This window comes from Haplochromis burtoni, unplaced genomic scaffold (genome assembly GCF_018398535.1).
Source record: "Haplochromis burtoni strain Fernald_Lab_line unplaced genomic scaffold, NCSU_Asbu1 Contig_8, whole genome shotgun sequence".
NCBI classification, from domain to species: Eukaryota; Metazoa; Chordata; class Actinopteri; order Cichliformes; family Cichlidae; genus Haplochromis; species Haplochromis burtoni.
Genome location: NW_024582369.1, coordinates 247,789 through 261,887, shown reverse-complemented (window position 1 = coordinate 261,887; position 14,099 = coordinate 247,789). Strand labels below are relative to the sequence as shown.

Sequence of the window (14,099 nt, the reverse complement as noted above, 5' to 3'; positions counted from 1 at the left end):
TCAAATCGTGTTCTAGAGTGTAACCAGTGGTTTGCACCTCTTAACCACCTTTTGTTATCTTCTTTTCTCATGTTAGATATTCCAGTGAAAAGATACTAAATGCAAGTTCAAAATTCTGAATGAACCGCATCTTTGATTAAATTTGTCATGACAACAAGGGAAGAGGTCTTAGCTGCACCTCTGACAATCGGGCTCTATGCATAAAAATGTCTTTAATTCCTAAAAAAATGAATGCATTTTTGTTGTTAAACCACTTGAATTATAAGTCTGCACTTATGTTTGCCACTTCTGCTCAAACTTGTCGGATTTCTGCCCTCGTGTCATTGCTGTGTTTTTAAAATTGCTCAAATTTAATTTACAGGAACAGAACAAAACTAACGGATTAATGCGGCGTGTGAATAAAAGGCCCTTTATCCTTTTAATTACTTGCCCTCCTCTTCCCTCGTTTGTTTATCCTCAATCAGCACCGGCTCTGCTCCTGCAAGGCGTGCCGCTGCACACCGGAGCCCCCCATGTGATACTGACGGGAGATGCAGGAGGTGGGGGCGTCCTGAAAGAGTTTGCCAGTCCCGACGCTTCATCACTCCAGATCCAGGCCACCCCGCGGCGGAGCTGCATCGTACATCGGACGCTTTGGATATTTGCTCCCTAAACACAGTAGTTCTGCTCTGGCTGCGTTTATTGCGGAGGCTTTTTTAGACCGTAAGTAGCCAAAGACGAAAAGAGTTGGCCATGGGAGCACAGAACTCAGCGCAGCAGGACGGGAAGAGCCAGGAGGATGCCTCAGCCTCAGCTTCAGCCTCCGCCGGGGATCTCAGCGCAGAAGTGAAGGCGCACCAGGAGGGAGACAGCGTCCTGGACAGCAAGGTACAGCCGACACTTGCGCCTTTTTAGCTCTGTCACAGTAAACAAGACCCCCCCACCCCCAGCCCTGCACGGTGAGCAGAGACAGACCCGGTTGCGGGGCTGTATCTGCGTCTGCTTCCAGCTGTAAAAGCTGTCGTTTTGTGCATTTATTGTGAGTTTACCTACATGTTTGCAAACATACCTGTCGCCCCCCATCCCGCCTCCCCAGCCTCAAATCATGTGCTTCGCTGTGTGCATGAGTAATGTGCTGCAGCGCACCAGCTCCATGTGCGCCTGACGCTGTTTTTGCTGAGTAATGGCTCGAGTCTGCAGTCCCGCAGTAATAAAACGCCAGCAGCAGCTCAGCTTGGTCCAGGTTTACAGCCACACAGGCCATCGTTTAGTCCCGGATAACGAGCATATTTTTCTTTATAGAATAGGAACTGATTGATTTGACTGTTTTCGGCCAGCTTTTACCGGGAGAAATGACGGATGTGATTCTCACAGGGACCGATGATTGCATAATTAATGTTCCTTTACAGCAAAAATTGTCAAAAGTTATTTTTATACTTCATCATAAACTATTAATCCCAATGTTCTTTGTAATTCCCACATCTTTTTAAAGATGGCAGAAAAACGTAAAAAACAAACAAACAAACAATTAAAACTAAGAAAATAAAATGTGTTAATAAACAGAAATCTGATAGATACTCAGATTTTCATTCCATAATTTTAAAACTACATGCATTACAGTTCAAGAGGTTTATGGTGATGTTGTTAGTTCAATGTCAATGTTGATGTTAGAGCACTGAAGAAGCACCTGTTTTTATTTTATCTTTGCAAGACAGGAAATAGTTAAAATGCCTGTTATAATGTCTCAAAGCCCAAGATGCCACCACTTTAACAGTCTTAGACACAAAGATGAAAACATTCAGTTTTTATCTAGCACCAAATCCTCTCAGAGGAAATCAGAGAAGGTTTGGCATTTGTGCTTGAGAAATGACTGATGCGGGAAAATAAACAGGCCCACTGATCAGCTAATTATTTAAACCTTTCCCTTCAAATCAAATCCAATCAAATCAAGCACTTTGATCTCGTGACTCAGCTGTTAGGAGTAAACAGCATTAAAGTGCTTTACATTTCCCATATGCCGGGCAGTTTTCTAACTCTAGTGTCACATTTAAGTCAGATGACACTTCCCGAGTCCCTCTGAAAGTGCAAGACGCTGCCTGCACAGACAGCAGAGAATTTAAAGATAATGAATGTATTTTTATTTCTTTATTTTTTTTTAACTTTTTTTTTCCACATTTGAAATTAAAATTATATAAAATATTCCTATTCCAAAAAGCTAATATGCTGTTTTCACTGCTTTAGCCCTAGACCATGCTGGGGTCCAGCTGCCACCACCTGAGGTATCCTGCAAACACTGCACTCTTACCAATGTGTCAGTTGCTCAGTATTGTGTGAATGCATATTTGGAAAGTGCCTACTAAGAACTATTTATGTCTTCACCTTCTGCTCTGTTCACGCCTCACATAACCCATCGGATTTATTGAGTGTTTTATAGATTAGAGGGCAACAGGTTACATTTCGTGGCTCATCTCAGTCTCTTTAAGGTCAGCAGAAAGGTCACATGATACCTTGGGTGGGAGGTGCTGGTGGGGGTGGTGGTGATGGGGGGGGGAAAGGGGCGGGGGTACATTAAGAATCTAATCCAGATTTGAATCACGGTCGTTGCTTCTTGTTTATTTCCAAAGAAGGTCTGTGTGGCAGTTGGACGTTTTAGCCTCAAGCCTCGAGCTCTTATCTCAGGCGTCATCATGGATTGCAGTGTTTTCACTTTTATTTCCAAGTAACTGTGGGGACTTTGTCATATGCAATATTTCAAACGTCCCGGGTGTTTTAGGTACATCTTTTATTCTCTGTGATTTCAACCGTGACAGGTTGGAACAGTTTGTGATTCACAGTCTACGTCTCTGCCACTGACAGTAAATTTCCAGTCATGCTGTTTTGCTGTTTCCACATCAGTAATTACCAGCTAGTATCAAATATTACGTATTTGTGGAAAAATATGAGAATTTGTAGGACAGATCTTTATTTCTAATTGGAGCAGAGTCACGGATCTTTAAGAAGACTTTTTCCCCCCTCGAAAAAAAGTGAAATTTACTAACTTTTCCTCTCAGCTGGAGCGATCTGACTTTGCACGCTGTCGCAAGCATGAGCCTCTAGTCATGGGTAAATGGATGTTTTCTTCTCTAGTGGTTTGTTTAGTATGTGTGGTTCAGTAAAAGGGAAAATACTACCTGCATGGAAACAACACTGAAAACAAGGTTTGCGTGTTCTCGAGTAAGAGTCACCACTCGCAGAGAAGATGTTGCTGCTGATTCTTTTCAACGCCACTTCCACTGAAAAGAAAACCCATCACATGTCTAAAATGAGAAAAGGAAACATTTTGAGAAAAGTATCAGTTCATTCAATTTCTTCATTCGTTCTTTTGCCAAGAGTTTGTTGGGGAGACCTGGGTGTAGGATGGGTATCGAAAACCGGTTCATGTTGAGAACCGGTTCCCACTGTTTCAATTCCTTGGAATTGTTTGCCATTTTTGCAAACGATTCCCTTATCGATTCCAGTCGCCCCGAATGACGTCACCACGTTGCGGAGCGTCATTTACCTGGCAGGAAACACGGCGCCGAAGCAGCTCAAACGCTCAAAAGTTTGATTATACTTTACAAGAACGGATGATAACAGGGCAACTTGCAATACTTGCAAAGTAGATATTTCATTTAAGGGAGGAAACACTACGAATATGCAAAAGCTCACAAAACACGCGATGACCTTAAATGAATGTCGTGTTTTTAATTCTGCTCCGGATTCGTGAATCTCAACGTTTGCACGTCCTCTCCCATTAATGCGGCAGGTAAACAATCAACTAACAGTGCATATTATGTTAGCGCCTTATTACAAAACCTGCCATTACTGTGCATTAGGTGACCATGATGAGAGAGACAGACAGAGTCTGGCTCAGATGCTGGCAGTTCTCGCTGCAGTCTACCGGTCGCGTCTCCTTTCAGGCCAGGATAGACGAATGTCACGAGCAGTGACTAAGTTTGTGGCTTGCACAGCAGATGCTCCGATTTTCGGTAAGTGAATGTGTTTAATTGTAGGCAGGGACATTACTGGATATTCTTGTGTAATTGCTACAGAATAATTTATGTTATACTTTGTTATTGCTACAGAAGAATATTTATGTTATTATTTTACATTTACATTTTTTTTTCCTGGGGACCCTGTGACACCCCATTGAAGAGCCGTAGGCTGGATCTCTTAAGAGCTCACTGTTGGGTTTGTAAGGCCATGTTACTCCTAAATTTCTATCTTGTTCAAAGAGAATATATAAAATAAAGTTCTAAGCTATTCGACCTTAGTGTTCTCCTTTTTTAAAAATAAGAATCGATAAAGAATCGAATTGTTAAACAGAATCGAAAATGGGATCAGAATCGTGAAAATCTTATCAATACCCATCCCTACCTGGGTGGGAGCATATGTTGCTTTAAATCCTTTGTATGCCTTTCAGTACTGATGGTGCCTTTCCAGATGTGCAAGCTGCCCATTCTATAGGCACTACCACACCCCCATATCATCAGAGATTTAAGCTTTTGAGTGCTGATGACACGCTCTTTAATGTGTAGAAGACATTGCTGTGTCCACGTTTTCCTAAAAGAATTTCACATTTCGATTTGTCTGAGCACAGAACAGCCTAAATGAACTGAAGCCATCTTTCTGTGATATTATATACCATAGATGATGAGATGATCAAAGTCTTCACAATTGTTGAACCTCTGCCAATCTTCAACTCTGAGAAGCTCAGCCTCTATAAGATGCTCTTTTGTTATGTCCATTCATTTTGCTCACCTGTTGCCAAATTAACCCGTTTTTTCTCAAAATAGTTCATTTTCTCAGTTTAAACCTTTGACATGTTTTCTGGTTTCTGTTGTTTTCTTCATTCCCTGATCTGTTACTTTTTTAATAATGTCTTTAAAAAAAACTCCTCAAACTAAAACCTTGCTAAAGTTTTTTTTTTTTTTTAATGAATCACTTGTTTGTCCAGCAAATAAAAATCTCAACAACGGGCACACATAATCTAATTAAAAGAAGCCAGAAGCTAGAGCTTTGGCTGTGTTTTGTATGAAAGTGAGATTTTAAAGACTAAACAAATACTTCCACTTCAGTTAAACTGACAGGTATTTGACCTCTAGTCAGGACTTCAGACGTTTTCTTGCTGTTTTCCTCTTAAACCTGTGTGTCGTCCAGCACAGAGGAGAACCATGACCTTGTCTGTGGCTCCCAAGTATTTTATACTTGAACCAAAAGAAAGGAGTCGCTGGAAAACTGCTGTTTTCTCTGTAAGTGATACACGTCTATCTAAGATGAAAACAGATATTTTAAATCCATTTATTCAGAACAAACATCAGAGTTAGACAAAGCATGTAATCTTTAAGGGTCTATTTTCACGTACATTTGTATAATATGTTGTATTTTAGGGCGAGAGCGGGAAGCGTGTGTGTGCTTTGTTGGTTGTAGCGGTTGGAGCCTTCGTGCTTGATACGCAGTCAATAAATATCCTCCTCACTCCACAGAGGAATGTTAGAAATGTCTCCCTCTCCACCAGCGCCACGGCCCGCCTTGCTCATACATCTCTGTCTCCTCGACCTCACCAGTGGTATCAAAACGATCACATTACGCTTGTAATTTAAGTAGGTGTTTCCGAGACTTTTTTCTTTTTAACGCAAAAATGTTTTTCTTTAACCCAGCTCTGCTGGCTTTGCTGCTGTTTGCATGACATATTCTGTGAACTTAGAGGCTCAAAATAAGAAAATAAACAAGTTTGGCCAACACAAATGAAAAAAATAGTTAAAATGAAGAATCAAAGAATTTAGATTTCACAGTACTACAACTCCTTCTTCTTGTCTCTCTATAATGCTTTTATACATAATATAGCTAGAATGTAGTCTATAGATATAGAATCTGCTGCACTGGATTCTGTTCGGAGCACAACATGTAAGCTCCTATTGTGAAAAACTCCTAAAATATTAAGCCTGAATTTTTAAAAATAAAGATATAAAACCTTGCAAAATTTGGGAATACTTGCTACCTGATGGTCAGTGCATACATTTATGATTAATACATAGAAGCAAATTGTTTAAAGCAAAGGTCTTCTTAGCTCTCTGATTATTTAATATTGATTAGAGTGATTCAGCAATGCCTGGAAAAGTTTCCAGGGGTCATCACCTGGGTCGGGATGGTCATGAGCATCAGATCTTTGCAGGGAAGGATTTCTATAGAGAAAGACCCCTGCAAAATACTCATGGAAAAAAGTAATAATGTTTGCAAAAGTATGAAAAGAAATATAAGTTATGAAATATTAGCATAGCTGAAGTTTAATGTGATGGTACTGTGAGGATTATTCCTAATCGCTATTCTGCAGCTCTGATCTGAAAAGCTATCGAGCTATCGAGCGTGCTGCCATTTAACTTAACTGTGTGATTGTAAGCACCCTGATAGTGGCTGAGGTAACATGTGACCATGATGTGACACCTTTGGGTTTTTGAGGTGTTCTCTGGACTGCACTGTGGAAAAACTAAGTGCATCCTTACTGCCTCTGTAGAAATTAAGAGGATAAGTAAAATCCAGGTGCTGATTATCGAATACATGTGTGAGCACCTGCAAAAAAGCAGGATTTCTGGAAATTTGCTGGTCTGGACTAATCAGTTGTGTGTTAACATAATGCCATAAGCTTCTCAGGAGCGGATGTCCAAGCAGATCCATCTCAAATTCAGACTGTGCAATACTCAGAGAAACTGCAAAATAAACCCCCTAAGGCTGGGCCAATATTTTAGGCTTGTTTTGAAGAGACAGTACCTGGACACCTCACACTCACTGAGCTGACCATGTACCAACGTGTCCCAGAGTCCAAATGTGAAGCCGTCTGTCTGACAACAAAACGTTTAGCCGTGCAAAAGGAAAATGATGCCAAGCACAAAAGAATGACTCCAAAAGAAAAGACTCATGACATTGCAATCGCCCAGACAAAGTAAAGACTGCAAACTGATTGAAATGCTGTGGTGGGACCTCAAGAGAGCTGCCAACAAACCTCAATGAACTGAAGTAATGTTGTAAAGAAGTGTGAACCAAAATTCCTCCACTACAGTGTGAGATCCTGATAAAGTCATACAGAAAATGATTCTACAAGCTACTAAACCATACTGACTGTAAGGTGATGATCAGTGGCACTGTAGGCCTCCTCTGTTTAGTGGTGGCTGTTCCAGTCTGATGTAGGTTTATTTTACTCCTCTTGGAGTGAAATGATATCTTTTACAGATTAAATCTTTATCATGTATTCCTGAGCTGAACATTCACAAGTATTTGTTAGGCACTTTTCACGGGCACCTTCCATTCAGAGCTCCTGCTCACATGGAAAGTTAATTACGGCACTGTGACCTTCATTTTAGGTTAATGTACAGCCTGACAGTGGTGTCTGCAGAAGACAGTGTTTCCTTGTTATGAGTGTATATCATGGAAACAGTACGGACATTGTTCATAAGGAGAAGGTTTCAGTCTTATGATGATTTATGGGTATGGATTTTAGAGGCCTTTGGACTCGTGAAATTAATGTTGCACTGCGGGATCTCAGTTCTTTGAGCACACTGGAAGATTTCGGTGTTTGTAGGGTTGCTGCTTCAGCTTTAGGACGTTACTGGGCTTGGAGTGCAAAGGGATGCAGGGATCCTGCAGTCAGAATGTATCACAGTGCATGTGTTCTCTTTAGTTTCCTTTTTTGCAGCCCAGTTAAATTGGAGTTGAATGGGAGGTGTCTCTCAATGCAGTGTCAGAGTTGCAAAAGTAAATTCTTATTGTTTTAAGTCGCATGCACAGAGACTTTGAGATTAAACAGAGCAAGCGCACTGCAAATACCCACCTAGACACGAGGCCTAGGATGGGAGTCAGATCCTCCTCCCCTCGCAGAGGCAGCGGCAGGTGACTCCAATGATCCAACGTCATGTTATGTAATGTAATGTGCGCTGATTAAAGCTCGTACGTTCCTGTGTAATGAGCTGCGGCTGATCAGACGCTGCTCTGGCTCTGATTATCCTGTTTGGAGGGAGAGATGAGAGGGAGGCGGAAGGGGGTCAGACAGAAGATCCATTGAGGATGGGCCGGCATGGGGACAAGTGAGGAGCCCCTCTGTGCACCAGGGGAGGGGGGTGAAGAAATGCATTTTGGGTGGACAATGAGAAGAGGGGGCGAGCATGGAGCACAGGGAGAAAAAAGTTTGAGAAAGAGAGAGTTACATGGGGCGCCTGCCAGTGTGACACAAAGCCAGATGAATCAGTCAATTGTGTTCTCAGTCCTCCCTTTGGCCTGATTTTAAAAGGACACTGATGATAGAGGTTGAATGAAAATAGGCTCAGGTAAAAAGAAAGAAAGAAAGAAACGTGCTAAAGACTGTTACTGCCATCACAGGATAATGTGAGTGAATGAACATTGATTTACTTTCCACTCTGCAGTTACAGCTACCTGCTTCATTCAGCAGTTTTATCAACTTTATATTAAGGAAGAAAACAAAGGCACACAAACATTTCAAATTTAGAAGCTTCATCGAGGCAGAAAAAGTTTCAGCACAAACAAACGTTTCACCTCCCCGCCCCGGTGATGACGCCCTTTTAAACACCTGTAACATGTAATGATTGAGATTTTAGTGAGTTAACAACCCTCAGGAACAGTTTCTAGTCCCCACTACCTGGGGATGTCCACCAGTTGGATGTTGGTTTTTCTTCAGACATACTTGTTGGTTAAATTCAGATGTAAATAGACTGTGATGGACTGGCAACCTATACAGGGTGTACCCCAACTCTTTCCTAATTACAGCTGAGATACGCTCATGTAACCCTAAACAGAATCAGTGATTAATATAAACAATGCAACAATCATACAGCTTATATATGACATGTGCCTTATATGTCATATGAAGGGTTAGCAATCTTTACTATCTAAAGAACCATTTTGAGCAAATTTTGATTTAAAATAAAATTCTATAGAGCCATAAAACATCAGTGAGTTTTATCATAAAGGTGATGCACACCATTAAAATTATGCAAGGCATGATTTTATACCACGTTTTTGTGCATATGAGTCAAATAAAAGCCTTCTTAGTGACCTTTTTTTGTAAACACCTGTTCGCACCACAGCTTTGGAGGTTGAGCAGAATAATGAGGATGAGGCTACAGGTGATAGACACAGGTTATCCTACGGTTTATCACATTTTTACAACTGAGGAATCTGCAGAATCACAACAATGACAATGAATTAAAATATTCAAAAACAGCCATTTTTTTACTTCCACGTTAATATTTCGGTAGTTTTTGTTTGTCACAGCCACTGGGGGCTAAATGCACTAAATAGCTTCAGTGTGTTTGGTTGATTAGATATTTGTGTTAAGGAGTATACCTAATGAAGTGACTGATAAGTATTTTATATTACTTTATTATAATATAGGTGCAAGCACAATTAAACTACAACAAATAATGAACCTCCCATGTTTTTTTTTTTTCTAAAAGGGAAATCAAATTTAGAAAGTTTTTTTCCTGCTCTTGTTGAGGTAAACAGGAAGTGTCTCACTTCTAATTGGTCTGTTCTAATTGCTCACACATCTCTCAGATACACTGCCAGATCCATAAAAACAGGCGTGGGTGTTTGAGGATGTGAAAAACCAGGGGTCTTTTGTTCCTCTTTACCCATCAGCACTTGGGGAAAAAAACTGCATTGAAACATTATATAATATTTTTTTTCTGTTTTTTTAGTTTGTTTTTCTTTTACTGGCGTCTTTTGTGTTTCCGCCTCTTTTTTCCACCTAATTATCCAATAAGCTGTTTACCCTGCAGATCATTAAGCATTTACATCAAGAAATGATTCAAATGAACTGAAACAAATTCTATTAAAATGCAGTTAGTGTCTGCTTCTTCTCATAATACTGAAAACTGTATATTTTTCCCTACAAATCTGCAGTGTACGTGTATGTGAATGTGATGCAGCTAGAAGTAAAATCCACCGAAAGAAGAGAAAGAAAAGTTTTTTGTTGCTTGAAAATGAGATTATTTCTTGATGTGTTCTGCAGTTGCTGACAAATAAAGATAAATAAAATAAAAATACTTTCTACGGGTTCCAACAGCAGGGAGCTCTGCATTTTTAAGCAAAAATATACATCTTCCTGCTGTAACCCTAAATGCGATTTGTATGGAAGCCCATTTCCGCCACTAAAAAACAAACAAACAAAAGTGTCCATAACAGTTAGCGCGCTGAATCGAAATTTCTAGTTATTTTCTCGAAATTTCGACTTATAACTTGAAATTTTGAGAAAAGTAACTTAAAATTTCGAGTTAGAGCTGCCAATCAGTAATCCACGTGAATGACATCATTTCCTTGTTACCCGGAAGCTGAAGCGCTCAGCTACAAATGCTACAGCTAAGCTACCAGCCAGTCATGAATGCACAAATTGCTGAGTATTTTCAGCGTGGCTTCACAAATGATCACATCTTTTTGTTATTAGCTGAATCACATGCCGTTACTATGAGCAAACGTACTCTCCAAAGCGCCAATTTGTTGCAGTACGGTTTTGAGTGTGCATTGCGCTATATCCTCCCAGGTAGCAAGAAAATGACGTCATTCACGTAGATTACTGATTGGCAGAGCTAACTCAAAATGTCGAGTTACTTTTCTCAAAGTTAATAAGTTGAAATTTCGAGAAAAATACGGATACTTTTTTTAGTGGCGGAAATGGGCTTCCATAGATTTGTCTCTAACTGGAATCAAACCAGTGACCTTTTGTTTGCCAATAACCAGAGCAGATAAACACTACATTATAGAGCCTTCTGCAGCTGGGGATAAGCAATAGACTACTTTAGACACTGGAAGCCTTTAGCTCCTCATACTGAAGATCTGTTGCTGTAGCCCATCTGCTTTAAGGTCAAATCAAATCAAATCAAATCACTTTTATTGTCACATCACATGTGCAGGTACATTGGTACAGCACATGTGAGTGAAATTCTTGTGTGCGAGCTTCACAAGCAACAGTTTTGACCTATTCTGCATTCATTTTAAGTTACTATTAAAGTTACTACTATTTAAGTTACTGTTACCTTCCCATTAGCTCAAAGCTGTCATTCTAACTTCTAGTCAAGCCATTTTCTCCCAGAGAACTGCCGCTCACTGGATAGTTTCTCTTTTTTTTTTCTAGACACTGGAAGCCTTTAGCTCCTCATACTGAAGAACACTTACATTTTAAGTTGATCATAACTAGTACACACCTTGAAACTGTGGCTTTTGCAGTAATTTTAAGACACAAGCAGCTCCCATATTTCCCAGAGCAGATTCATCCACATGTTTGATTTGGCTCAGATTTTATGGCACATGGTCCTCCTGATAAAACCTTCCCTTTTATCCTGGGATTGACTCTAGGAGTACATTACTTTATGCCCCGTGAGGCTTGGGGATCCCCTGGAACTGGGGATGTTTAACATGTGAGATGACCTCTAACCTTTAGGCCATGTTGAACCTAAGGCCACTGAGATTTTTTTGTATATACCCTTATAGTATCAGTTTGAAAAACCTACGTGACTTCCTCCTCGAGTTATCGCATTCACGAGATTTTCAGAAAACTTGACCTCTGACCCCATGCGTGTATAATGACACCGCCCATTTATTATTGTAACCATTATAAACACAGAAAAAAGAGACATGGAGCTAATCAGGTGTTGGACATGTTTGCTATTTTGTTAGTGATGTAATTTAAGTGCGTCACCAGAAATAAGAAAATTATTTTATTCACTTTAGACGTTACACTGTTTTTCTTTTCTCCTTTTCTGTGGAGATGGTGGGAGGAGGTTTTGAGAACTGGGAACTGTTGTCTTGTGGTGATGATACGTTATTGAATATCTCAGGTTTGCCCTGCCAGACTTGTCTTGTCCACTGTCCCGCAGGGACCGTTATAGCTACTCTGTCCAAATCAATCATTTTGATTGGACTGATTCTCCCACATCAGCATCCCTAATATGTGCAGCCTTTCAACACTGCTTTGCCCAGTTTTGTGTCTTCATGTGGAAGCAAAGATAAAGCAGAGTGGAAAGCCTCAAGAGTTATTGTCCCCTGAATGCCTAGTGTGTTATATTTGATATATAAATTTTTGAGCCTTCTACATCACCAGAGTGATTTTGTTTTCGTCCAGAAAAAGCTAAATAAATTGCAAAAATAAATAAATAAATAAAAATAAATAATGCCAGATGTAGCAAACATGTTGCAAATTAAAACTCATATATGCAATTTAATATTTATTTCATTTTAAAAAAACTCCAGATGGTTCAATAATCACTTCATTTTAATGGTTTCAAAATGTTATTTGCACATTACATTAAATTGATGAGTATGCACAACCTTTCACAGTTAGGTTACGATCGTACACATAATATGATTAAAGTATAATTGCTTTACAGGGCCACGCCTAGCCAACAATTCTGTCTGCATGACCCAGGGAATGTGATTTGAGGAGTTTCAGTTAAGGCGTTTGCTCTTCTAGCAGTGTCCTTCGTGTGGTGCTCATCGGGCATGAGTCATGTGGTTTTTGCACAGTTTGAAGTCTCTCAATTCAGTTAACATCCCACCTCAACTCCATTAAGAGCTTGCTGGATTCGCTTGTCAGCCTCGCCTCTGCTTTCTTCTTTCGCAGCTTCGTGAGTCATCATTTTATCTTTCCCCACACCTCTGAGCTCATGCTCTGCACAGCGTGGACTTACAGTCGCTTTCTGTATTTTGCTGTCTGCCTCTCAGCCTGTTTGTTGAAACAGAGTGGGGCACAATGGGCAAAAAGGGTGGAAATAGCCCTAAAAGAGTATTCCCTTTGATTTTATAACCAAGCAATTATGTTGAAATTCCACAGACATGATCATGTGTAGTCCTTTCACACGCCCCACACAGGTTCAGCTGATCTGCCGTGAGGCTAATGGAAACAATTAGATGCGGCTTAGTGTAAACAAGTGTGAAATTAAGCCACGTATTTAAGATGATGGCATCCTTGTTTTTAGCTTTGAAAAAACAAAGCAGTAGCATTCTTTTTCAATAAATAGTCTTTTTTTTTGTGGTTTTTTTAGGGCTTTAAGAGGTAGAAAAATGGTATAATTCATAGCTCCCCCCCACACACCCTCTCTTGCACTCGCTCACCTCGCTCGCTGCCTTCCTTTCTGTTGCTCTTTTTAACACATCCATTTTTCATCAGCTTCGGTCCTGATGCAGCACTAGCTGCATCACGGAGCGCAGTGGAAGACGTATGAGGTCATGTTTTGTGTGTGTATGTGTGTTTCCGGTACCGGTGTGTGTTTGTGTGTAGTTCTGGTGAGAGTCGGGGCATTTGAAGGACAAACAGTGAGTCATAGCCTGTGCACAGCTGCTTTTTCGGAGATGCTCGTGTGGGGCAGTGTGGTCACTGTAATCCTCACAGCTGAGGTGTGCTTACTGTATTAACTCCTATCTTTATTGTAGTCTTATAACACCTCTGCCTCAATCAGATTTAACGTGCTAAATCTGTGAAATGCTCATAATATTTATAGAACAGCCTAATTTTTCATACCAAGATTCGACACGGTGCTGGAAACATTACTCTGAGACCACATCATCAGATGTGGTGACTGTGGTTTTGAGTAACTCATTGTTATGTTCAAGAAAGCAATTTGAGGTAAAATTCTCACCCTATCAAATGTTGCAGAAATTGAGGCTTTTCAGAGCAGGCCTAATTTTTCCGATCATCTTTTATCCATGTTTGAAGCACTCGTGTGATATGTAGTCTTTCCTGTTCTTAGACGTGAGTGGCACCTGGTGTGATCTGTTGCTGTAGCCCATCTGCTTTAAGGTTTGACCTATTCTGCATTCATTTTAAGTTACTATTAAAGTTACTCCTATTTAAGTTACTGTTACCTTCCCATTAGCTCAAAGCTGTCATTCTACTCTAACTTCTAGTCAAGCCATTTTCTCCCAGAGAACTGCCGCTCACTGGATAGTTTCTTTTTTTGTGGGAAAATAGACAGTCCAGCCTAACAATTTAAGACTTCACTTGCACTTATTTAAATTTAAGTCAAGGCAATTCATTTTTATCTATATACCGCCAAATCACAACAACAGTACCTTCAAGGTGCTTTATATCTTAAGATAAA

At 40.2% G+C, this 14,099-nt stretch overlaps 1 protein-coding gene across 1 annotated transcript in view; it reads left to right on the top strand.

The window, feature by feature from the left end:
• The first annotated feature begins 505 nt into the window (after positions 1-505).
• Positions 506-14,099, top strand: part of akap12b (A kinase (PRKA) anchor protein 12b) — a 53,157-nt gene continuing 39,563 nt past the window's right edge. The window contains exon 1 of the mRNA XM_005914574.3: positions 506-867. Within this exon, the coding sequence (XP_005914636.1) occupies positions 733-867 (135 nt within the window). The 5' untranslated portion in view covers positions 506-732. The remainder of the gene's footprint in view (positions 868-14,099) is intronic.